The 27,460-nt window shown below is 41.1% G+C and overlaps 1 protein-coding gene across 1 annotated transcript in view; it reads right to left on the bottom strand.

Annotated features, from left to right (window-relative positions):
- Nucleotides 1-4,569: 4,569 nt before the first annotated feature.
- runx1t1 (RUNX1 partner transcriptional co-repressor 1) overlaps nucleotides 4,570-27,460 on the bottom strand; it is a gene marked incomplete at both ends in the record, with an annotated part of 54,380 nt that continues 31,489 nt past the window's right edge. The window contains 10 exons of the mRNA XM_079231591.1: nucleotides 4,570-4,914; nucleotides 5,864-6,054; nucleotides 8,519-8,587; nucleotides 10,110-10,305; nucleotides 10,997-11,088; nucleotides 11,842-12,104; nucleotides 15,509-15,690; nucleotides 19,425-19,514; nucleotides 21,992-22,233; nucleotides 24,275-24,412. Coding sequence (XP_079087717.1) covers nucleotides 4,570-4,914; nucleotides 5,864-6,054; nucleotides 8,519-8,587; nucleotides 10,110-10,305; nucleotides 10,997-11,088; nucleotides 11,842-12,104; nucleotides 15,509-15,690; nucleotides 19,425-19,514; nucleotides 21,992-22,233; nucleotides 24,275-24,412 — 1,808 coding nt within the window. The remainder of the gene's footprint in view (nucleotides 4,915-5,863; nucleotides 6,055-8,518; nucleotides 8,588-10,109; nucleotides 10,306-10,996; nucleotides 11,089-11,841; nucleotides 12,105-15,508; nucleotides 15,691-19,424; nucleotides 19,515-21,991; nucleotides 22,234-24,274; nucleotides 24,413-27,460) is intronic.

Raw genomic sequence — 27,460 nt, 5'->3', positions numbered from 1 at the left:
AACTAGAGTTAATCTTACAGATACAATATGGTGTATCACTGTATGTCTTGGTATTTGGTTCAAACTGTAACGGACATACTGTGGGCAATGAAAGAGAAACATGCATTCAGTCCCAGGACATTAAGGAGTCATGGGAAAGAGAGAGAAGAACATTTCAATTCATCTGTTTAAAAGCTGTTGAGTCTGGATGTCTTCGGAATCAACTTTGTGATGACAAAGTAAATGTAAATAGGAATTCACCACAATTCATATACTGTAGTTTTCTTTACTGCTACTTTAGGTTTAAAACCATAATTCCAACCATTCAAATAAAAGATCAGGTGTATAGATTCAAAACTTTGTATATGTCTCTATAGCTGAAGGATTAACAAACCATTGGGAAATTATAAGAAATACTGCAATAGTACAGTATAGCCACTTAATAAAGATAGACCAAGAATCAGGAAAAATAGCCAGCAATGAGGAAAAATGAAGAAACTGCGTGTGAACTTCGCAGGGTTTCAGCTCCACAGCCTTCGTGTCCGTCATGGTACGTCGTGATGTCATGAAAAACTACGTTCAATTCTTAAATCTAGTCTTTGTATGCAACTTGTGACGTGAACTGAATTTCAACTGTATCCCTTTAATTTGGGCAATGCTCGTATTTGTCTGGATGGTGTTGTGCTAATCTTGGATACTGCTGATTTAATGAAATAACTCAAGTCTAAGTCTCAGAGGCAGGTATTAACATATTTATTACACCGTTAAGAGAACAACAATACCAGAATTATACTGCAAAGTTTCACAGACTGACAGACCATAGTTTACAGCCCAAAAAAAAGAATAAAAAAAAAGAAAGAAAACAAACAAAAAAATAACAAGAAACCACAGTTCTGACATAGTAGACTGGAAAGCTCTCTAAGGACACTGACTCTAGGCGATGGAGAGACCGCCCAGCGTCAGCCTACCACTAACCTGTGGTTTTCATGTCTCAAATAAGTATTGCACAACAACTTCAAATCATTTGAGCTCACTTTTTTTTCACAATAAATTTTCTCAAGAGAACCCGTCCCACCCCCCAAAAATAAAAAAACTCCAACCATTTAAATTCAACTCACACCCCCAGATTAATGCTACGGCCTTCACTGTTCACTGTCGGCCCCACACATTTCCCCGATGTTTCTTGATAAGTAGGAAATGTAAATAACATTTCCCCCATTGTGAAAAACAGGCATTTCTAAATTTTAGCCTTATTTTTTTTCATTTGAGTTTTGTACAAGTTTTTTCCTTTTGTAAATCCCCTCTTTTGAATTTGTACCCCTGCTGACAAGTCGACAAGCACTTTAGCATGTCTTTTACAACAGAGAAAAGGAGTAAAAGGTGGAGGGGAAACAGGAGAGAAAAAAGAGCGAGAGAGAAACAACATTTCTTATCTGTGACCCTACAGTAGCTTGTATCATCGAGATAGGAATCGACAACACTTTTCTTTAAAATTAGCACAATTTTTAGAAATTCTGTTCAAACAATTCACTCTTAATGTACTCTAAAAACGCCACAGGCATAAAGGAACATAACAAACGTTTTTTCTTTTTTTTCTTCTCATTTCTATTCATTTATGTTTCATTTATTTATGAGGTCTGCATTGTTACCAAGTAGTGATATGGTTTTGCAGCTGTATGAGCTTCGACTTTGGGTTTTTTATTTTCCTGTTCTCTTGTGCCCATTTGGTTTAGACTAGACCAGTATCAGCGCCACGACTGATGCTCTTATCGTGCTGTAAGAGGTAGAGTGAGACTTGTTTGCCACCGAGGAATTTGTAGCAAAACACACATAGAGGAGGGAAGAAAGAAAAAAATAGAGCTTCTCAAAGAATTATTGAGCAATAATGTTAGTCTTCTTTTTTTTAACCCAGGTTTTGCCCTGATAGTGATGAACACACACATTATTTGTTGTACACTTTCAAATACACTTGTGTTAAAACAGCTTAGCTGTTCCTTCACAGCTTCTGAGGAGTCATTAGTAGGGTGTCAGACACCTTTTTGGATTGTTTAACCCTTTAGAGTCAATAATGCAGATGTGTATTTTATTTAGACAAGAAGGGAGGGATGAGGAAGTACAGAAGGAGCAAACAGCCCAGAACCTCCACTTGTTTCTTGAGGTCAGAATTTGTAACGCGCTTCTGTGTAGCACCAAGGTGTTTGGGGTGAAGAGCCTTTTGTGTGCGTCAAGATAAGTGCTCTCTTACTGCAAATAAGAGGTCTGTTTGATTTACATTGAAGGTTTACAACAAAGCTGTGACTGATTATCTATCCCAACAGCAAAAATGACATACTCTGATATAAATAAATATAAAACAAACGGCATTGGTGTGAAAGCCCAGTCTCACATTCACTTCTTTAAGAATAAAGAACTTTACTGCTTAAAGCTGAAATGGGCACTTAATCAGACATTTGTGGAAGGAGAAAATGCACAAACAAGAATATCTCAAGACTTTTCTTCAAAAATGGTCACAGAAGTCATCAGTGTTAATTAGTTATTATTGCTCCAGTTGAAATGTAACACTGCTGTGAAAATGTCCATTATGTTTAATTCACACCTTGTCATTTCACAATGTAAGATGAGTGCCGTTGGTTTCCAGAAAGGATTAAAATAAATGACTTTTATGACACTGAAGTTGGTTTTGTTCCATGAATGTGTGAACAAAACGTGAAGAAATAAATAACCCAAATATATGTGTGAACAAACCTCTTTTGAAAATCGTTTAAATCAGGATTTTGGTCCTTGGTGTCAGTCTTTGGCTGTTTTTTTTTTTTTTTTTTTTATCTCTTGTGTTAATACTGTGTGTTACCTGGTGCTTTGCAGTGTTAAAGCTGTCAATCGGAGTCTACACCTCTGCATTTGGAAAGTTAGTTTGTTAGAATATTTTTTGTCATTTTTTTTAACTTTTTTTGGTTGTTTTTCTTTTTTTTTCTAAAAAATAACAAATATTTAACAAACGTTCAGTAATGTGCATGCACTGTCTGTAACTATTTAAAAAAAAAAAAAAAAAACGTTATGGCCGCTTTTGTTAACATGTTGAGAAGGAGAAAAAAAGTGGGTTTGGTGATTTTACATTTTTCCAACAAGCCCCATCCCAAAAAAATGTGAAACAGATAGTGCTATCACTACATACAAAATGGTTGATGAGTTATGGCTCTATACCGACAACACAAGTATGCTAAAAAGAAGCATGCCGAAATAACCTCTGTGACAGTGCAAATACATTTATGTATGTCCCTTGTACAAAACATTTAGGTTAGCATTCCGCGCAACATGCTAGTTCTCAGAAATGATCTGGGTCGGACTCAAGTAGCAGCTCTGAGATATAGCTTGTGTCTTTTCTTGAGGACGAAGGGAAGTACAACTTATAGAACTACGAGGGATCTACCACTTACACACAGAATAGAAAAGCAGCTTGGAAAAAAGATAACACTTCTTTTTTATCTCGTTTTGCTAGAGAGAGCGAGGGTTATGAAGGACTTAGAGTTGTGACTGGTTGAAGTACTATGCATTGTCACAGTTGTCCAACACATATACAATAAATAACCATCGCGACACTACAGGACATAAGTCTTTAACACTGCTGTCATGGTGATTTGAAGTCTCGCCGGTGGGACGATGACTTCACTTCCTGTTTGAGAGCTTCTGTGACCCACCAAGCGTGCACGTGCAAATTGCAGTCAGTACATCCTCCACATGTGCAGTGGGCAAAGTTTTGCGTTTTGTCCAAGAATTCTTTCTTTTATGTCCTTCAGGGAGACAGATTTGTATTTCCCAGCCCACTGACCTGGATATTATTACAAGTGAGAGGGAAATAACATTGGTTGAACAGCTGGCTCTGCTTGCAATCTGCTGCACATCTGCCCGTTTCATGGCTGTCTGTGGGCCAGAGTTTCAGTCCGTTTCTCTCCTCTCTCCAGGCAGCAAACTTGTTTATCCATCCTTCCGTTGGTTTGTCTTTCAGGGTATCTAATATCTGTCTTTACAAAGAGTATTGATGACTTCTCCCATTCTGCTAGCTAGTTATGTTCCCTTGGTAAGCGGTTTGGTAAAACAAGGTTGATTCGTCTCGTGTCCCAGGTACAGGAAGGAAATAAGCATTAGGATGGAAAATAAAAACATTTAAAAAAGGGGAGGTCAGATATACTTGTCTTGAGTTCACGGGTATCTCTGATCGGTCTCTTAATATTTACAGGAAAAAATAAGATAAGCTACAATGACAACAACATTAACAACAACAGGCACAACGACAAACGGACAACAAGAACAGCAAGTGTAACGATAAAAGGATGTCAATATTTAAATTCATTCATTCAAAACAAAGAATATCTTTGTGTTTCTTTAAAGTCATGGCAAGTCAATATGACCTGATTGTGGACCTCCTCCTCCTTATATGACTACGCTGCAAGATAGACAGAAGCATTGCCATCTCTTTCTGTTAGCCACGTTAGCTTAGTATCTTTGCAAGGCAATGTAGACAGTCATGCTGTTTGTGGGGGTTGAGGGCTGGCTGTTAAGCCCGGGGGCCTTGGCCTCCATCCTCCGTCTGAGTTAGCGCGGTGTGCCATCCAGGGCAGAGGAGGACGGGGTGCTGGGCGTGGAGGATCGAGGGGTAGCAGCAGGCGGGGTAGCGGCCGGACTCCCAGTTCCGCTGCTCGGGGTGCAGGCGGAGGAGCTGATGGGAGCGGGGGTCTCTGACCCCGGCACGCCTCCCTGCTGCTGGCTGGCCTGCTGCTGCTGTTGCTGCTGCTGCTGCTGCTGCTGGGCCTGGAGGGTCTGACCACAGACATGGTGGTGCTTCTCCCAATCCTTATGCTGGCAGAAGGAGCCGCAGTAGCGCGCCGTGTTGCAGCCGCTGCACGTCTCACTGGCTTTGCGGCCGCAGTTCCAGCAGCTCTGACAGACAGAAAGACACAAAGTTATCACAGCAGAATAATTTACAATCCAGACAATTGGCCAGTTGAGCTGAGCTCATCAAACAGTAGTTAGGACCCCTTCTTGGCTTTATTCCTTCCATAACACACTATCATGTGTTAGTAATATCAAAATGCCACAAACAGAGAACAAGCAACAGATATCAGCGCAACAGTCTGCACATTAACAGAAGGAGTCTCTCCTTTTACAACACTTAAGCTTAAAACAAACCACAGACAGATGAAAAACCCATCTCTGATAACACTTATGGCCTCTTATAAGTCTTAGAACCCGCAGGGAGAGCATGTCAGGGCGGCTGTATATCCACAGGAAACAGGAGAACAAGGTTACAAACAGCTTCAGAGAGTTTACCTCTGGGGCGCTTCTCTCTCATAAACATCACTCCTGCAATTAATGACAGATGTGTGCCATATTTCCCTCTCACTTAACTGATTAAACGTCAAGGTCTCTAATGGTGATTAGCAAATGAAAACTCCTCTCAACTGAATTGGTAACACCTCTCTAAGCATGCTAACTACTCTGCCGGAAACAAATAGAGGAAGGAGGAAAGCGAGGGTAATAGATGTTGGATTGACCTTGTTTTGCGTTACTTTGCTCTCCCTTCTGACTATTGGCAGGAACACTTTTAAAGTTGTGAACTATCAGAAACCTCTTTGATATTGGAAAGATAGTATACCTTTCATGAATACAACAATAAAATACAACAGAAACGTCTTTGTAAGAGAAGATCCTATCATCTGTGTCATTTGGGAGGTACTAGAACAGCTGATATCTAAAGTGTAGTCAAAGCGACAACAAAGAAATTCCATAACTACCAAAACAAGAGGATGGCGATGACAGTTTTCATGATGCCTTTGAAAGATTGAGGGTACAGCTTTTGATGTCTTGAAGCGCTTGTGTGTATTCCTACCTCGCTGGAGTCTTCTTGTTGGTTGATTATGGAGACCGCATCCTCGGCTGCCTGTCGCTTGGCGTCTGCTACCGTGCGCTCCATCTTGGCCCGCTCGGTGCTGATCATCTCGTGAGCTTTACGCTCGGCGTCTGAGACGGCCTTCTGCAGCTCTGACACAGCCTGTCGCTTCACCTCATTCACAGCCTCTTCTGGAAAGAGTGTGGACACAGAGGAAGTCAAGCCTCCCGCACCTGCAATGTAGTGTGCATTGTATCATCCTGTGAGTTTATTTTCATTGAGCACACTGATGTTTTTAGTTTAGGATACAGCAGTTACTATTTCGGAATATAAACATTTTATAACAGTTTTCTGAAACAATTGAAAAGTTTAGTTTGACAGAAGTGGTATCTAAGATTGTGCCTTCTGAAAGATTAATGGTATAAGCAGTTTCATGTCCTAAATCTGTAACACATCTGGAGGACAGAAACCATAACCATAAAACTAATGCTTTCACTCACTTTTATGTTCGGACAAAATCTGAGAAAAAACCTGCTTTGTAGTTAAATGATGAATTAATTCACTTAGAAAACCTTTTGAGTTTTTGTTATTCCAAGATCATCTGCAGGTAGTAAACCCTATGATACGCCAAATTGAACAAGACATACATTTTTAAATGTGGTACATATGCAATAGTGGGTACATTAAAACATGACACATTGATAGCGTTTGTTTAATCATTGAGGCATTTTGGAAGTAACGGTGGCTGTGGCAGATTTAATCAGTTACAAGAGGTCTTATATCGGAAAGAATCTTATTTGACAATGAGCAAACCAAAACTATATTTTTTCTTATAATATCCTCAAGATAACAGCATGGGCCAATTAATTCCAGGTAATCAGTCAGAAAACATACTTTTGAGATCGAGCAGTGTGTTATTTTATACTTGTTTTGGGTAATGAATAACCTTGCCGCGCGGGTGTTAAGCAGTGGAATTCCAACCGAACGTCAAAGCAAAAGGAGGTTTTTTGTTTGCTCCCATCAAGCCTGTAACTTGACTAATTGTGTATGCAAATCAGGCAATTTATATTTAAATTATGCATTTCCATTGTGATCCCAGAGGCTCATGTGGTGAGGGAAGTGGGAAGCCGGTAGGACACCGTGCAAGGTGCTTGAATATTTATCACCAACTGTAAACATTTTGCCCATTTCAAACAGATGTATTCATCGCCATACTCCATTGTGTTAAAAATCCTATTTTGTAATCCTCCCTAGGTCACATTTAAATCAGTCTCTCCTCAGCCAGAATATATGCGACTGAAGTGAAAAGGAAATACGGAGAAGAATGAAGAGAATGAAAAGCAGCAGGCACCATTTATCCTACAGACAAAGGATAAATACAGCTTTATGTCTGACAAATGCACTTCCCTTTACTTAATTTCCTTTGTAGACATTACACTTGTATTACAAATGTAAAATCTGTTTTCAATATCAGACAGAATGTCTTTTCTAAAAACAGACATTTTTTTCCATCATCATTGAGCTACATTTTCAAACCAAAGGGGTTTTGTCTTTAACCTACTGTGCTGCCTGAAGTCATGGAAATTGCCCTGGTGCGGTGTGATATATGCCTTGTGCATGGAATTGTGATTACACACCAAATGCCTTAGATGGAAGATCGATCAAAGCTGGCGAGGGGAGGAGAGGACTGGAGAGCAGACAGAGTCCCAATGGTGATACTCAATTCAATTTAAATGCATATTACTTGTTCTGAGTATCTCACACATCATGCTCGGTCAAGCAAGGGGACAATTTCTTTTCTCCAAGGGGTTTAAAAAGCAGATATACTGTATCACTGGCGGTGAATACAAAGTGGATTCCTCGAGCAGCGAGCCCTTAGCGCGAAATTCTTTCAGTTTTTCAGGACAGCAATAATGGTGATTGCAGCTGTGCTCATGAGTTTAAAGAATGCTGTTTGTGTACACCAAAAATGTAGTGGCTACTAATGAAAGCTGTTAAAGCAACAAATTTGTTTCAATACTTGATCTTAACTCTACAAATTTCCCTTTACAATTTTACTACAGTTTTGTTAAATAGAATAGCTGCAATGTCTGTGGCTAAGGAGATTACAGAGGTGCCAAACGCAAGACGATACCAAGTCTTGCTAAGTAGTTTTTTTAACAGCAAAACCACCGGACCAGCTGGTAAAGCGACTTGTGTCCCTTTTTTGACTGGTGCAATAAAATAATTTTACAACCTGACATCATAGTTGAAGTGTGCAGTGTGGTGGTGGAACTCTTTTTTTCCCCTGTATCAAATACAAATAATTTTCTAAGAGAAGCCTGACACATTAATATACGTCTAACAGGGGTGGAGATTGCAGACAGCAAACTACACAGGGATGAGAGGCGAGAACAGGGTTGAAGGAGCGCCTCTCATCCTCTTCCAGCCCTTACTCATCTGGGTAAAAAAGATGGACTTGATTTCTATAAAGCAAAATGTCTTAAAAAGATACAGAGAACAAGAGAGATAAAGTGTGTGTGTGTGTGTGTGTGTGTGTGTGTGTGTGTGTGTGTGTGTGTGTGTGTGTGTGTGTGTGTGTGTGTGTGTGTGTGTGTGTGTGTGTGTGTGTGTGTGTGTGTGTGTGATAATGGCAGGCATGGGAAAGTTGCTCACCAGCTTTCTTCCAGATCTCTTCAGGCACGTATCCAGACACAGGCCGGTGCAGCATCTCCCTGTGAATTTCTGGGGAGACACAAACACACATTCATGGTAATTAGAGATCAACCAATGTTTTGCAAATCAGCATGTTGTAGAACCTGTTGGTTACCCTGATATTTCAGTCACAGTTTAAGGAACAAAACAAATCATCCAGTGTATTTTTTTTATTGATGCAATAAACTAGTGAGATGTAAAATGGCTGGTTTTCAGGGTACATGAATATTTCCAACTGACTGTCATCTGTATAATTTTATTTGTATGTTATTTATTCACAGTAGAGGACCTAGCATCCACCCCTGGGGATCTCCACATTAACCATCAACCATGAAACTGCTGGAGAAAATAAAAAAAATAGGAATAGTCATGTCGGACGCATCAGCTAATAATAAGCTATTGTAGCAAGGGCAGGTAATGTCTTTTTGGACACTTTTTTGTTGTATTTGTTAAAATTCTCTTCACATCCCAAAAGGATAAATATATCAAATGCTCCGACAAAAAAAAGAGAAAAAAACTCCGGTATCCGTGGCTGTCGCAAGACTGTATAAGCCCTTCCAATAATTTTCTTTGGCCAAAAGTGCAAAAGAGTTGGCAACACTGCGATGGGTTTTTAGTTGGATTTCAAAATCCAGCTTAGTCTTGCTGGTTTCTCCAATGCTGCCAACCCCAACTTTAATAGTGGTGTGGAAACTGCAGAGTTAAACAAATAGTTTGGGTGTTTTGAAGTCGAGTTATAGACAGGACTTATCCAAAGTCAGTACAGAAGATGACAGTCACCAGTAGTGTCACAGGAGCAAAGCAATGTACTGCTGTGGACAAGGCCAGCAGCAAAACGATTTTCAGCCACCTGAAAGAAAGGCTCACCTAAAAAAAATCAATAACAAAAAAGTGTACGCTATATTTAGAATATTTTTACAGCATTATCTTGCCGTTGGACAGCCTTTCAGACGTGGAACTGAACTGAAAGTGAAACTGATTCATGCAACGCGACTCTTTTGACAAAAAAAGTTCCCCATCGCAAAAAGGTTCTAAATATATCTTACATTTTCACGTGGCTAAATTACGTTTCCTGTGCTTGTACGCCTGTTTACTTATCCAAAGGAGGGGCGTGCCAACTGTCATCTACTGTAGGAAATACCCCAAACCCCCCGCCTAGATGGCGGGGGGTTGAGACTCAGACGAAGGATGGAGGCAAAGGCCCCTGGGGCTTAATGATGAGTACTTTATACAACCCCACTTCAAAACATCCGACCTGTCCATTTAAGTGAGCAACAACAAAAAGGACAGACTGCAAGAAAGTATTTATGTACATTAGTTCCACCTCAAAGATGTGGTGGGAAAAACGTTCGATAGAGGTAGTGGAAAATATAAACTCATAATGAAAGAAATGATCAGTGGAGATGTGTTCTAACAATGTAATGGACACATTAACAGAACTCATTGAACTCACTGGAACATGGCTTTAAGCAGTCCTGTACATATACTAATTGCTTCGCCACTATGTCCTTTAATAGCTCTGTCGTACATGTGCAGTTTGTGTGATACCTACCTGGTGTTGCGTTTTCCTGTGCTGCCGGGCTCTGCTGCCTTGACTGCCCACTAGCGGCGCCCTTCTTCAGCTCTTCAGCGTCGCTGTATCGTCGGACCCAGTAGTTGAGCTCCTCGCGGTCGGCCTCTTGGCACCGGCGCAGTACTGTCAGTGAGCGCCTTGTCTTCTCCACCATGTCCATGATACAGTTCAGCAGCTGGGGGTGACAGGGAGCGGACAAGGCGCTGAGTTTACACATAGACATGGAGGGATTGATTCAAATTCAGCAAGGCAGCGTGTGGGGTTCTTAATTAAAGCCGACATCTGTGATGTTATTTTAGTTAGTGTGTCATTATTATATTCATATGTTACATGGAGTTCGGTAGTGAAACACTAGACACACTCTCACCCTTGAAAGGTCACACCTCTCCACTTGACTGTATCACTTCAGTCAAGCATATTGTTCACATTATGCCATTCAGTGACTCAAGTTTCACTGCATACCAACGGTTGTGAGGTAAAACAGCATCACAAATGGGACACGATATTTCACGTAGTGAACGTGGGACTGGATTTCATTTGTATGTTTGTTGCACTGCGGACAAACATGTTTACATGCAAGCAAACACATGCACAATATAACTGTAAAGAATAATACAAAAACAAAAAAACCTTGCTCTTATTTTTGATATGCACTTAATGTCCAACCTTTCTTTAGATGATCTCACACAACTATTTTTTTAATAGCACCCAAAACCCTTTAGGTCACTCTTATACACACACCTTTTCTGTTAACTATGTCTTACAATACATTGTGATGTATTCAACTCCATAGGACTGCAATTAGGATTTAGATAGTCTCTGTTATTCAAGGTATAGTAATAAAAAAATGTTATTACTTTTCTTACATGGTCAAGGTGTTTCCACTCCTCAGCCCACTCTCTGTCTGTCAGCCGGTGGTCAATCACTTCCTCCTGCCTGGTCCCCCCTGTATGCATACCTGTAAACAATAAGACAGACAGATAGAAAGATAAACAAAGGGCAAGTCAGTCTGACACAGAGGAACAATGAAACATTACTCCATCACTCCCATCCTTCATTTGGTTCCTGGTTGAAACTCTCTCTCCATCTATTTCTTTTTTTTCCTCCCTCACTCCCCCTTTTCTTTGCTGTCTCCATATCTCTCTCCCACCCCGAGGGCAGGACTCAAATGACTGAGCTTCGAGTCCAATAAACATCCATCACAAGGCAAGACATGGTAAATGTCTCTCCTATTTTTAGAGCTGAGCCAACATCGTCCTTACAGCTTCATCAAGGCTCGGTCTACGCAGAAAAATGTCTCTAATTCAAAGACGCCGTGCCTAAATGTGCTTCTGTTGTGCGCTCGTGATTCTCACAGTGCATTACTTCAGTCTGCCATCAGGTCAGAGTGGCCTCAGTGTCTCTGAGGCAGCAGGATGGCCATGTGGTCATAGAGACTGTTTGTCAGTCTGTTGTACCAACACGCATCTACCAGGCTGAAGTGGACACTGACTGATTATCACTAGTATTCAAATGGATACAGATCTCAGTGGGATATAAAGAACTGAGAAATGATGTAAAAATGATGTAACTGTGGTAACTGTTTACTTGTGTATGTAAAATCTTCTCTCGTAAATGCTACAAAGTAAAAGCTTTGAAAGTGCGCCATGTAGTGGAGTTGGTTTATGTCTCAAAATCGAATGCATTCTTCCGCCCTCCCCCGTGTCCTCACCAATAGGCCTGGCTCTCTCCCGGATCTCCCGATGATTGGAGGCCGGGTGTCTGTAAGTGTCACGGTAGTGATGGGCAATGGCCATGTCATCCAGCCTGTAGTGCTGCGGAGGGAGTGGGCCCGGGTGGGGCAGGCCGTTGGGTTGGTAGGAGAGCCCATTGGACGGGCTGAAGCGCTGGGCGGGGCTTATGGTGCAGGGCCGCTTGCTAGGGTGAACATCCGGGTGGAGGGCGCCATCTCGCTCGAAGCCGTTCTCTTTGGTTCTGAGTGAAGAAAGAAAGAAATGAGTCAAATTTGAGTGTTACATTGTCACTGCATATAGCACTTTATGTCAATAGGTTTGTTTACCGGTGGGTGTTTTTATTTGATTTTTTTTAAAGAATCTTGAACGTTGGACACTGGACAAAATGGATGAGTTGAAACAGGGAAGTGAAATAATCAAGCGAAAGAGGAGAGGACACAGGGCAAATCATTGGTATGGTAAAATCACAGCTATTTTGTAAAAATGTCTGATTCAGAATTTGTTTGTTGCAGTTATTTCATACATAAGACCAACTTGAACCATGTCATCACAACAACTCTTCCGCCCCTTTGTGCTGCACTAAATGTTGCGTTGACATGCTAAAAGACAAAAGAACAGGAGGAATGTAACTGGAATTCTTTCATACAAGAGATTAATTCACATCCATTCATACATACGTACACATACACAACTACAGTGTGCACTCACACACATGCACGCATACATATAAACTAAAGTAGCTTCCAAGGAATCAGGTGAAATTTTGTGAGGCTGCTTCCGAAGATTAATGTGGCCAGGTGTGTTTGTGTGTGCGCATTCTTGCACATGTGTGTCTGTGTGTGTGTTCTCAGTTTTGTCAGTTCGCAGTTAAATATTGCCAACCTCCCCCACTATCTGCACTCCTCCACTTTCCTCTCGCTCTCTCTCTTTCTCTTCCTCCCTCTCCTCTTCCTCCCTTTCTCTCTCCGATGAACAGATTGAACTTCTTAATGAGCTGTTTTTATGGGCTCCTAATGCTCATCCACAGCTCTCCATATGCTCTTTCCCTCCATTCGACCGTCTCTCGCTGCCTCCCTCAGCTCATCCATCCATTCTTCTCTTCCCCCAACCACACTCTCATCTCCCCAGCCTTCCTGCTGCAACAATGTTTATATCTACAGACAGCGCAGTGCACACATGCACACACATTCACAGTTACCTTTACAATGTACGGATGTGTGTACTCATAACTTACCGACTGAAGATACATACTAATTGACATGAACATGCCAATGTCCTGACTTTTAAATACTTATAGTTCTCTATTTACATATACAAGAATGAACATACAGTATTCAATGTTCACATTGTCTCTAAGATAAAACGATTAAGCAGCATCTTGTAATGAACAACAATCATTTACAAATATTGGGAATTCTCAAACAGTGAATGAGATTTTCTTTTTCTTTTACCTGTACTGAAGAGGGACCGACGCCTTCACTTAATACTGCAATATTGGCATACTCCCTTGTTTTTCTCTATCTGCTCCCCTTTGTTTTTATACAAATTAAAAGGTTCCCCTAATCTACATTAAAAACATTTCAGGGGGCGTAATTCCTTCACTTGCATGGAATACTTTTATTGTGAAACATCTGTAATAAGTGTTCCATTGACAAAAGCAGAATGGATTAGACTTCATCAATTAGTGAGTGAGAACACAATTTATCTTTAAAAGAGAAATTCACAGCAATAGTGTGTTGGGTTTAATTATCTTGCTGATGGAATTAATGCTGTAAAAATATACAGAATTATAATTTATCATGCACGCCTTTGTTAGATAATTATAGTATACATGATATGTATTTTGTTGTTGTTGTCAGATTCATATTGTACTGGATCGTTCCTGGTCATGTTCCTGCAGACCATGGTATTAATCAGGATGCATTGATGGTGCATTGTTGTGCGTAATTAAGTATTCTCATTCAAATTCCAATATTCTGACGCAGGGCTCCAATAAGCGGAAACGCAGAGCAGAGGTAAGCAGAAACCAGAGGTGCTTAGCCAGCCGTATTGGTGCTGGAGCCTCATCTGTAAGTGTTATCAGCCCATCTCCCAGGGCACACACACACACACACACACACACACACACACACACACACACACACACACACACACACACACACACACACACACACACACACACAGAGGTGCTTATTCATGAACCATACTCACCCCTTCACACTGAATAGAGAATCATGCACACACACATTCACACAAACAGACCACATTTTTTACGAATACGAATATGGATGCCTACTTACTTTTTCTCTCTCTCCATATATTCTCTCTCTCTCTCTCTCTCTCACACATTTATACGCACACCTTTTCCCCTAAGCTCACTCCCCCAAGCACCAGACGGCCTGCAAATATGCAGGTATTACAGAAAAAGTCTGCCTATCCGACTGTTGGGGGGAAAAGAGAGGTGAAAATTATTAATATCGCTTTCGGCATTTTTGTCCCTCAGCAAATATAAAAAGTACATTTTTCTCTCCCCTGACTGTATTACAATTTTTAGACCCCAGGAGAATTACTCCTTATTTCAAAAGACCATGCACACATTGTCCTCGAAGCACAGGCACAAACTCACCACAATGCACACACACAAATGTTCACAAACTTCTGTTCCAAGAAGATGTGAATGCTTACTAATGTTTAATGGAAGGATGTGTTTATGGGTTTATGCATAGCTAAGTCTGATTAGTAAAATATAATAATACAAGTTAATTTGGGGCGAAAATGCATGCAAATGTGTAGACTGTGTTTCAGTCGTACTAAAGCAGCTCTACTAAATAAAGTGTATGTAATAGGGCTGGGAATAAGCCACAGTCTTTTGTGTTTGTTTCCATTTCTGCTGCTCCGGTGGAAGACTGTTGGAGAGATGACTATAGGTTTTTACAGTGCTGTGTGTTCCTGGACAGCACGTCTCAGTGCCTGTCCATTAGAGCAGAGAACATTGAGTCATTATCAAAGTCCGTGACAACAAATGGATGTAATGATTTGGCTGGGGTGGGGGGTTGAAGTGATGCAGAGAGACACACACACATGCTCTGTGTACTCACACACACAATCAAGCATGGAAGTAAATGATTATTTACACAGAATACATATTCATACACATTCATACTTTCCATTTAAGCACAACAGCCTTCCTTCCTTTTTTTCTATTCTCAGAAGCTGCATATGTGTGTGTGTGTGTGTGTGTGTGTGTGTGTGTGTGCGTGTGCATGTGTGTGTGTGTGTGTGTGTGTGTGTGTGTGTGTGTGTGTTTCCATCTCTTCCTCTCCTCAGTTCTGGCCCATTAAGAGCAGGAGCCGGGAGCTGAGATGTCCAACGGAGCACATCATGAGGCCCGGTGGCACACTGACAGACACTTCCCATACATACATACATTAACACATCACACTATTGCCCTGCGTTGGCTCAGCCTGTTGCTGTGGCGCGTTGTATGGGTTCATGGATATGCAGGCAGACTCAAAGGGATTCATGTATGAGATCAAATATTAGTGGAAAAAGCCTCAGCTGCTTTAATGTTTGGAGCTGGTATGCAGAAACCAGATCAGTCCTTTATACTGTCAAAATAATGTTCTGACTTTCAGATTCACCCACCTGTCTGGCGTCCTTCTCTTGCCGTTCTCGTTGACGTCCAGCAGGAGTTCGGAGGAGTCCACTGGGGAGGTGGTGCTGGTGTCCAGGAGCAGCTGCTCATGCTGGGCCAGGTACTGAGCTGGGTTCTGCTTGGCTAGCCTGGCACAGTGCAGCAGCTCTCTCTGAAGGAGCGGCAGGTTGGCCTGCAGAAGGAAACGTTGCTGTATTACCAGAGGAAATGTAACATTTGTGCTGCATGTTTTAACGCTGGAAACCATTTATTGCAGAGATGCAAGAATATGAATATAAAATCCGCCTTTTTGCCCGTACAAAATGACTAGTCAGTCACTTTTCTTCTTAAAAACTGACTGAGCGAGTCACTGAGTGACTGAGAAATTAACAATTGTTTCCTTTTTGGCTAAATTGGGAAACAATTACATAATTTGTCAGATTCTGAGCTGAGCTGTTTTTACTACACTGTCTTAAATAGATATATTTTGTAGGAAAAACATAATGGAGATTCAAAACTGCATAAAACAATACAATCACTTTATGGGTAATCAAAGTCAACTTAGGCTTTAAAATTAGAAAAAATATGCAGTTGGAATATTCAAGTTCTACTCATGGGCTAAATATAAATTACAACAAGGATAAATTCAACCAGATGGATGGATCTTTTTGATCCGAAACAAAATGTACAGCTCATAATGTACATACAAATATGATGTTATAATAAAAGCTTTTTCCTAGTCTTTTCATCCCAAAAGCACTAATTTTAAATAACAAGAGGTCCATTTCTTCCATGTCATCTGCCCCCTGTTTGCTCATTATCATTGAACCACCACCGCTTCCTGTGACCCAGAGTGCATTAACACCCACAAAGTTTCTCTGTGGCATATACATTTTTTGATATATAAAGAAACAGAAGCTATTTTCAATCTCTTTGACATAACAAGAGAGTATGCTTTCTTGTGTGGAGTTACAGGGTCATACAGGTATGTGTGCGCAGACTTCAAAGACATCTGATGGCGTACGTTTTGAAGCAAGAAGATGAAAGTGTTTCGTCAGGCTGGTTCAGAAGGAGAGTGGGGACTATTTTGGCGAGGTACATCACAAGAGTCTTTGGAGAGGCCATCTTTTTAAGTTTTAGGTCTGTTAATCTTTGTTTTGTCCTCAATAACATAATCTGTCTCCAAGTCTCATGCTTTGTTGTTTCCTTTCCGTATTTCTTTCCAGTTTTATAATCTAAAGGCTTTTATTTGCTCTTTCATTCCTCCCGTCCTACATTAGCTCACAAATTTGCTTCCGTTTTTTTGACCATTCAATCTTGTCCTTGCCAACTGCATACAGAAATAATACTTGCAAAACACAACCATGATTTGTTTAGTGGGATTTATGTTTCATAATCATACAAAATCCATCTCCAGAAATTGGCTGCAGTAAAAGAAATGCCAAGCGCTGGCCTTCGCTTTACCTGCCCGAGTTAATGATCCGTTAATAGTTTATGAACGTAATTACCCTCTGAAAAAAAGAGCATAAAATATATTGCTTTGACCCTGGTGAACTCATCTTTCATTAATTAGAGGTCATCCTAATTGCCAGAGATGTGGGATGCATTAACAAAAGTCAGAGTCAAGAAATGCAGACCCTTGATGAGACTGGATCATTTTTTCATATGACAAAGTATTGTGATTTGCCTCAGTGCAGTTATGGTGACCAACATCTGCACTTGCATAAAATAAAAAAATATCCAGTAGTGTTCAGCAGCCACAGCTAAAATCCGCCCAGGGTGATTTATTGTGAAAATACTGGATTTGTCATTTTGTCAAACGATGCCAAAAACCTATTCAGAATGTGCTACATTCAGGATGTGCTGCACTTCATCAACTTTCTGTTTCTGTGTAATTTGCAGTTGAAGGAGAATCTACAAGATGTCTGTATTGTCCTATTTCAATTATTTCTCTCTCTCTCTCTCTCTCTCTCTCTCTCTCTCTCTCTCTCTAGGTAAATGTGTTTGCTCCTCTGTCTCAAAGCACTCCTCACTTCATCAAGACACAAAAACACTTAACAGAGTATAAAAAGCTAATTTTTAACTTGAAACTATAGAAAGACTGTTACTCTGTAAGCCTGTTGTCTTGTGTTGCGGGCGTCCCTCCAACTTATCACGTCACTGGCGCTGTGTGGTTTATGATTGCCTCCTTCCAGTAAAGAGTCCCAACCAATTTGCGGTTTAGTATTAAGAGAAGGGGAAAGGAGTTGAGTGGGTTTGGGTGGAGGTGGGGGAATTGCAGGGGCTGGCTTGGTCTAACATTAATGTAATGAAAAACTCTGAGCCTTGACGCGCATTGTTGCAGCTGTGCTTTGACACACCTATAAAAGCTCCCCGACACCTCCAACCGCTCTCTGCTACCATATGGTAGCTGGCATTAAAGGCTCTGCAGTGGCAAGACACTAAAATTAGACTGGGGATAGAGAAAGGCGGTGAAGGAGCGGCGGAGGGAAAAAAAGAGTTGCATCTTTGATTCCACAGCCATCCCAGTGATACACTAACCATCTGGCGAGGAGAAGGGAAGGGAAGGGAAGGGAAGGGAAGGAGGGACTGCAGGATGGATAGATGGGGAACCGTAAACAGAAACAGCAAAGGGATATAAAGACGGAAAGATATGGAGGGAGAACAAATGAGAAGGTGAGGCAAAGCAGAACAATATGAATACAACTACAATAAGAGAGTGATGTGAAAAAGGACACAGGGAGGACACAAAGTCCCTGTTAGTGTTGTGAACAGCCAGTAACAGCAACTCTAGTGGGACCAATGCCACATCCACTCAGGACCATAGTGGATAATATAGGCTTGTGAATGCACACGCATACACACAGCGTAAAGTATGAATGGACTGTCACAAATAAAATTTGCCTCGCGCCCGTCACTCAGACACAAACAGGTGGAGTAGGGTAGGGTGGGATAAATAAGGGATCAGGAATAGATAGAGAGGAAGAGTAGGCCGATGGATTCAGAATAGGATTGAGGGGGAAAGAGAAAGGAATAACACCAAATAAAGTGAGAAAACAAAACAGAGCCTAAACTGCTGCTGCACAGTACATCCCTCAATGTAAAGCCTCAGTCCCATTTGTCATCTTTGACTACCAAAAAAAATCATGCCGCTGACACCACCAGTCTTGCCTCCAGACTGCTGTAGTTCCTCATATGCTGCAGACACTCACAATATTGACCTATCCGACACATTAAGCCCAAATGTACAGACATGGACACTATTTCACCTCTAGATATGAACAAAAAATCCACCCATGCCAGACTGGAATTAAGAGATGAGAGCTGAGCCGTTGTGACTTAAAACAGGTGACCGGTGACAAATGGGCTGAGAAAAGACTAGATGCTTAAAAGATTGCTCGTTCCTCTGGTTAAATACCATTCTAATGGCTGAAAATGGGAAATACTTGCTGAAAATTTGGCTTAGTGGGATGAGAAAGGGATGACGTTGAGCTCAGGTCACAACCATAGTCATTGTGCTCCGTACCTTCACATGTTAGGCAACAACAAAAAACTTGTTCCAGTTCAAATATTGCACAGGAAAATTACAGGCTGAACAAAGTTGTAAACCGTTGATTAAACAGAGTGAATCTACAAGAGTGAGATCAGCCTCAGTATTGACAAGAAGATTGAGCAGGAGGAAAAAAGAGATGATGTGAGATACAGAATGAGAGCGACTGTATATAGTGAAATTAGAGAAACTGAGGGAGAAGAAAGAAAGAAAGAGGTTTGGGATAGATACAAGAGAGAGAGGGAGAACATGGACATAAATATCCTGAACATAAGTATGCACATCTGGATCTGGGCTGGCTAAAAGTTTTCCAGATTAGGTCGATCAGTCAGGGAGGCAGGCAAATCTTCTTAGTAAATGCATATTTAAATATCTACCTTCAGAAAGGGTATGACAAAGGGTCGCAGAGGGAAGTTGGTGGCTTCTTGGAGCTTGGAGTGAAATTCTTCGATGGTTAGTGTGGAATTCTGGAGGAGAGAGAGAGAGACAGAGAGAAAACACATGAATCCATGTGGAAGGCATTAAGGGAAAATATTACTTATTGGAAGCTAAGATATATCCTGGCCTGGAGTGAATGTTTAGGGTTTTGTAATAGAAAGCGTATGGATAGGCCGCAATGAAAAGAGACCACAGAAAACAAAGACACACATCTCCTTAACAAAACAAATACATATGCAGGAGCATCATCACAACATATGCCGCATGAGGAAGAATTGTGTTGAAAAAATCATAAATTAAGTTTTTGAACAAAAGTTATTGGCTCAATAACAATCGCCTTATTTATGTAAACTACTAAGAGCAGTTACATTTTCTGAGTACTTGTTGCTTTTATGTTTAATATTCTAAAGTCTCTTCTATGTCCATTTAAATAGCTTCTTTATTGCAGTTTTGTACAGGGTATTGGGAATCTAAACTTCTTTGACTGAAGAAGCTTTGATCTGAGCCTCCTTGCATCATCACAGAGGACGTGATCTTTTTTCCTTCTTCATTGCTTTCTCTTTTGTTTCCATCACTTGGACATTTATTTGGACGCTTGCACACATGTTTTCTGTTGTATAAATGTCCATGGATGACACCCTCATCCTTATCAACACAGTACATGAGCCTGACACACTTGCGCCAAAATGATCCACGCCTGCGCTACCTCCTTCCATCAGTGCCAACCGAATAACTGCCTGGCTCTTTTCACACACCAGATTAGACCAAAGTGACCAAAATGCATTACGGACCAGGAAAATGAGGACAGAGGGGGTGTAGTATATTTAGCGGGAGAGGGTATTTGTGTCTTTTCTGTGTGGTTGTAAACAGGAGGAGTGTCTGTTTGGAAGCAGTGGGGGGTTATACGCTTCAGTTTGTCAACACCAAAACAAACTCTCGCCTGTAACTCACATTAATGACAGCCGTGACACTATTTAAAATTTTCAACATGAACTATTCCCACGATGCGGAGCAGAGAAAAAGAGTAAAAAAAAAAAGGAGGAGGAAGAGGAGGAGGAGCATGCACATGGGAGAAGTATCTGCTCTATAACGAGCATAAATACAAACAAAGGGGGAAAGAAAGCAAAAGAATCAAGCGAGACGAAGAAGAAAACATAAAAAAGCAGCAGATATTATTTTTCCTCCCCGCACTCTGTGTTATTTCCCAGACCTGAATTTTGTTACATTCAGCCTTACATCTGTTCACCCAGATTGCGTCGGGGCTGTTCTTGACAGCTAGTGAAACCTCCTGAGTCTCCCTCTCCCCCTCTCCCCAGCACACAACTAGCTAATTAACAGTGTCACTCTTTTCAATAAGGCAAGGGGAGGGACAGAGAGACAGAGAGCGCGCGCGAGAGAGAGAGAGAGATATATAGAGGGGGAAGGTATGTGAGCCAAAACGACACAGGAGAGGAATGTGCATATGCAGACGGTGAGAATAATAAACATAGTGAAGCCAAAAGGAGGCTATGCTCTCTGAGGCTAATTAAAAAAAATCCTCCCTCCATCTCCTCCGCCTCCTCCTCCTTTCTGCACAACATACAATCACTATTTCTGTATTCCCCCGCTCGTTAAGTCAAATCTTCTCAGATCACAAAGACGCACGGTAAATCTTTAGATTTGCACATGTATTTCAAATTGCCTTCACAGAATGATGTCAGCTAAGCTGGAGAAACACATCTGTCTTATGAAGTCTCTTTTGGATACATGCAGTTTGATGTTTGCAAATTCAGACAAATTCTAATTCAGATTTTGAATACCAACACAGTTTGGGTTTAATCATGCTTTAATTTGTGCATCCTCTTAACGCTATAATCATTTTTTTTATTAGCTAAATAAATAAATAAGGTTTTAATAATGCAGCACACCTGCACAACCTCAGTGATAAAATTAGCTTGACGTTAAAGTAACAGCTAATGTTGATTGCCTCTGGTTTTCCATGTTTTTGCATGTTGTATTTTAATTAAAATAAGTGTAATAGAATAAAATCCAAATTGGATCAGGAACATAAAGACAGTAGTCTCCTGGTCTGATGTTATTCTTTTTCCCAAAGGACAACATACTGCCGTTGTTTTGTGAGGCATTGTGTCAAGCCTGGAGGCAGAGGTTAATAAATGCCTGTGTTTATTTTACACCTACGCCTGAAGGACCAGATGGGTGAGGTTTCTGACATAAGACAATAAAAACAAACCTTGAAGAAATACGGCTGAGGTTTTTATAATCAGTGATAAGTATTTCAAAGTATTTTAAGTATTCATCTGACTGACAACAAACCTCACACTATTTAAAATGTTTTATTCAGTAAACTCATTGCATTTGCTTCTTCAGGCATGCTGAACAAATGCTAAGAATTATTCTCAAATATCCTCCGCATGGATTCACTCATTCCTGCTAACTTAAGGCCCGGTGTCAATTTTCACTCCATGAGCCCTTTGAACCAAAGCTCATACACACAGAAGCCACTCACCACTAGTCCGAGCACTAATGTGCGGACCCGCTCGCCGATTTCAGGTGAGATGTCGTTGCCAAACTGCTGTAGAGTTGTGAGGAAGCGCTTGAGTTTGCTGAGTTGCCGGGCGCCGCAGGCCGGCGGCAGCTGCTGGTTGGCCAGCGATGATGAGGATGAGGAGCTGGGACCATTGCTGTAGCCGTTTGGAGGAGAGGGAGCGCCGTTGAGCGCCGTTGGAGAGTGGTTGCTGCCATTGGTTACTGTTTAAGACAAACAAAAAGTAGCGTTAAGAGAAAGAGGCATTCCATTGGACAAAGTAGCACTTCATTCACTCTTTCAAATCACCGAAAACAACCTAAAATCACAGACTTTACCTTGAACAAACACCAACAAAGGAAACAACAAACGTCAGCTTCACTGATTCCAAACCAGTGATTTGGAATGATTTACATTCCCCTGAAAACATTCACAACCCTCAACATTTGTTTCCAATCATCGCGGCTCGTTTGATCCTCTGCGTCATCTCATAAAAAAACATATTTCTGCGTTTGGAGACATGCTGCCTCTCTGCACCTCCTTCTCCCTTTCCCTCCCTCCCAGCAGTCTAAACAAGCTGGGACAGCGTGACCCCCCCGTCGCGCCAGAGCACGGGAGCAGTGTGTGTTTGTGTGTGCGTGCATGTGTTGGGGGAGTCGGTGTACAAAGAGATACAAGGCGGCATAAAGCTTTCTCACTAATGAGATTAGGTTTTGACTAGCGATCCACTCACTCCCCCTCTGGCTGCCGTCCAAAGCCGCCACTGTAAAGAGAGGAGAGAGACGAGATACTCACACTGCATCTGGTAACAATTACGTCGGGTGGAAATCAAAGCATACTGCTTTGTTAAAACCTTTGGCATGCGTAATGAGAGAGCTGGGCCTTTCCTCCCTCATTGCACGGAAGCCCCGATGTTAATTGCGGAGTGTGAGCGTTTGCAACAGAGAAAGAGAAAGAGAGAGAGACAGACGGATAGAAAGAGGGAGGGAGAAAGCAAATGCTAAAGATGAAGAAAGGAAGGATAAGTGATTGAAAGAGAACAAAATAATGCCTCTGGAGCAGAGAACCAGCACTGCTAACGCCGATTTGAGCACTCTTGAGTATTTTGAACTGCAAGGCCTTTGATTCTTTGATTCTAGTGCTCTTCATGCAAGTGGTTAAGTATGTACTTCTAAGTGAATGCTAGGGTGTAATTTACTCGCCACAGGCTATGGGAACGTCGTGGAAAGCTCTAAGGGTTCGTAAGCTTGGGTGTTAATGAACTTGTTAGGGGAGTTGTTTGGAATGACTGCAATTTGGGAGGGCTCCATACAACTTGTTACGGAGGTTTTATGATGCTGGTGGATTTTCAAGTTTAAGCTATGCATATTGCAACTGTCTTCCCATGTATGAGCGCATGCTTATTTGTTCTGTTTCAGCGTGCTGCTGTGTATATTTTCAACGGGTGACTAAAAGGTACAGTGCGATGGATTTGGCAGCATCTAGAATCTGCAAGACTGCAGTAACTGCAAAGTGTAAAACCATGTTCATGCAGTTCACATGGCAGGACCACAGTTTTGCACGAAGCAGTTCTAGTTAATGCAGTTTCACAAGCGTGTCGGAGTAATACGGTAGCCTTCAGGTAACGTCAAAGCGTGTCAGGCTCTTGCTAGAGCCAGAGAATGGTTTGTCCTTTCTGGGCTACTAAGCCCAGAACACAACAAACACAACAATTCACTTTCAGGTAATTATACTATGTATTATACGCAGAGATTCACCAACCCAACTCTTCCAACTCTCCCAATACCGATGCCACTATACCACAACTCAGTATTGATCTAATGCTAAGCCAGTGCTCTTTCCCCCAAAATTTAAAACGTGTATACCACACAGCATGGAACTTCGAACACGAGGCCGGGGATGCTCTGGCACTGAGAACCAAGTCTGCAGTCTGCTGTGAGTACAATTGAACGAATACTAGACACAATTAACTTTATGATGACATTTACAAAAAAATGTATTTAATGAGGATCAGTTACGTCACGACAAATACCAGAGCCGTTTAATAATTTTAGTATTGGCACTGATACGGTACATTGAAAACTAGGTGGAAACAACCTTAAGGTTAAAATATAACCATACGGTTAAAATGTTAAATATGTAACAACACAACTGTTTGTTGTAATATTTTGACCGTATTTTGACCTTTGAAGAGCCAATTGCAATCGATGATGTGTACCTCACCATAACCCCTTAACCCACAACTATAAACCTGGCTTTACTCACATGTGGTGGGGGTGTAGGAGCTGTTACGGGGTGCTCCTTGCGTGCTGGGTGGGGGAGGCATGGTAGGGGGGGTCAACCTGGACTGTGTCTTGACGTCCGCAGGTGAGTCGGGCATGGTGGAGCGCTTCCCAGTGCGATCTGAGGGAGGAGAAAGTGAAAGGTTGTAATGACATACCAAAAATAACATGCTGATGGCTCGACACAGGAAATAAACTAAGCTCGGGGCACCACATCCTCCAAAAAATATTTAAGTATTTGAGCATAAACAAGATTTAATTTATAATAAAAAAGCGCTGGTGAGGTGGACCAGACAAGATTAGTTCTGGTATTAGATGGCTCACCACATCGCATGTGTGGCCACAATGGCATGATGCAGATGCTCAGACTGTCAGATGAGGAAAGAGAGGGGGAGAAAGAAGAGACTCACAGACAGACAGACAGACACCCGAGAGAGGAGCGTAAATCTCATTCCACCACCATCTGTGCCGTCCTGCATGGCCGCGGTACAGAACGGTGACACAGTACCCTCCTCCCCTGCTAACGACTGCAGTGCTCATTACACACACGCAGACACACATACAGCCGTAATGCGTGTACCTCTGGATACTATATTCACATCTGTTCATGACTGGAACAATGCACTAATTTAAGATGACAAATTCACAACACAAACTAATAGTTAATTGTTCTTTTACATTTGATTATTCTCTGACAGAAATAACAACCACTCCTGAAAATGAAAACACAATAGATACTGGAAAACAGCCGTATCATACTCACAGTAATTTCAAAGATAAGACTTTATTCAAAAACAAAACATTTTCTTTGATGACATGCCTATTTCCACCTTATACATGTTGCTTTGTGCTCAGCAGATTACGGCCCATAGTGAATGAGAGAAACAACAAGACATTATCAATGTCTTGCACTAGCTGTGAGGGCTAAGCCCATAGTGTGCAGGAAATGCTACACACCGTCCCTCAGCAATGGCATTAAGACAGAGTCATCATACTGTTATCAACTGTCTCTATGGCACATTGTGAAGGTGAGATTGTAAAAAAAGAGAGGAAAGAGGGTGGAAGAAGAGAAAAGAGAGGGAAGGGAGGGGAGGGTTGAGGGAAGGGAGCGGCTGCAAAAGAAACAAAAGTACTATGTGTGACATTGGGAATGTACAGCTGTAATCATGAAGTGGATGCATGTGCTTTGACTCAAAGACACACACACACACACACACACACACACACACACACACACACACACACACACACACACACACACACGGTATAGGCACACACACAGTCTGTAATCAGGGTGGTAAGGGTGCATGTTCAGGAAACAGGGTGGTCCCCGTCACACAGATGTCTCAAGACCCGAGAGTGTGTTCGTGAATTTTTTATGATGAATATGTCGACTATTACTTGAAACTCATAAGAATGAGCTACCCAGGTACCGAGTGCAACCCATGAAGTTAAGAAATATTGCTATTTCAGGATTGTCTATTCATAGAAAATATAGTTATACTGTTTTGAAAACACGAGGTCTAAATCAATGTATGTTATCCAAACTTTGTACAGACATACACTTTGTAAATATACAAGTTGTTATCACAAGGTACAGGATAACTTACAGAGCTTCGTATCACTGAAAAATTGCACCCGAACTAGTGGTGTAACGGACCACCGTCGATGCCCGATCCGTACCGTGGATTGATTACACAGTTTAACGTGAATCATCACAGTGTGAAATAAAATTAGAAAGGGAATTATGAATTGTTTACAATTGCTATAAACAGCTTTTAATACATAATTTAAACTACCTATGACAAGATTTGTTTCAATCCATAAAAATATAATCTAATATGTCCTTATCATTTGAATTGTGAGTTTTTATGATTTAAAAGAAAACCATTATAAATTGGTATATCAAAGTTAAAGGATAATATTTAGATTTGTTGATAGTTTACACTGACTTCAGAGCAGTTTAAATGATTTTTGGGGCGGTGGCAAAAACTAATTGTCTGGAGCCTTGAAGACCAGCTGCAATGTTCAAAAAACAATATGGATTATTAACGATTGGCAATTAGTATCAGATGCCTTTTTTTCTTTTGTGCTGATCCAATCTGTAATCTGATCCATGACTCTGATCCGAACAGTGAGTTTTATGATCTGTTGCGTCACTAACCTGAACGCATCTCGCATCGAAACCCAAAGCGGTTAAATCTATGTTCTAGTCAAAGTATTTCACAGAGAAGTATGCTATTTTCGTCCAAAACAGCAGATTTGAGTGATTTATATGTCTGCTACAATTATAATCCACTAGAAAGCCAAACAGATTGGCGCCATGTTGGCAGAAACCAAAGTAATATTTTCACTTTCAGACGCTTTCTTGCCCCACTCGATACAGTCACCAGATGGCAACACACACTAACAATATACATCATTGTCTTCGCCTCATCCATAGAAATATATATGGATACTTCATAAAGCACTGTGGGCCTTTGCATTCTCCATGCCTGTACAGCATGACGCTCTTCTGTCATATGAATACTGATCATATTCATAGCATTTATAACTATTGCAATGTTTTGGGGAGATTAATGTTATTGCTAACATGGCTATATGGAAATACATAGTGTTTAGTGTTTTTGCAAAACAACGAGAATGCCTAGGTAAATCTTTATACATTATATCATAAATGTTGTATTTTAGTGCATTTGTAAGTTGCAAATGAAGTAATTCAGTTTATTTATAATATATTCCTATTCCTTAGCTTCCTACCTTTAAAAGGAGACCATATGCATACAATACAACCCCTATGGTTGAGGAGGGATTTACACTTAATGTTGGGTATGTTATTTTAGGAGTTTTTTTCCCGAGGAAATGGGGGGAGGGGTTAGGAGGTTAATCTTATATTTAACATGCAACTTTGCATATTTTTCCTTAAGTGTTTATGTGTGTAAACATAGTACAGACTATACATGGATGTTATAGTTCCTCTGCACCGACTGTTTGGACCCATAGAGTTAAGTTAAGTGAAATGAAAACGAAATACTGAGAGAGACAGGATAGCCTAAGCCTGTTAGCTGGTGCCAAGCCTCAGTTACACTCTGGCTCACTGCTGCCGAAGTGCACTGTGACTAAGTATTTTAGTCACGCTAGCTCAGCTTTAGCAGGCAGGCGAGTGAGA

This window comes from Taurulus bubalis, assembly GCF_910589615.1.
Source record: "Taurulus bubalis genome assembly, chromosome: 16".
Classification (NCBI taxonomy): domain Eukaryota; kingdom Metazoa; phylum Chordata; class Actinopteri; order Perciformes; family Cottidae; genus Taurulus; species Taurulus bubalis.
Note: the sequence above shows the minus strand (reverse complement) of the source record. Positions and strands in the feature narration are given on the sequence as shown.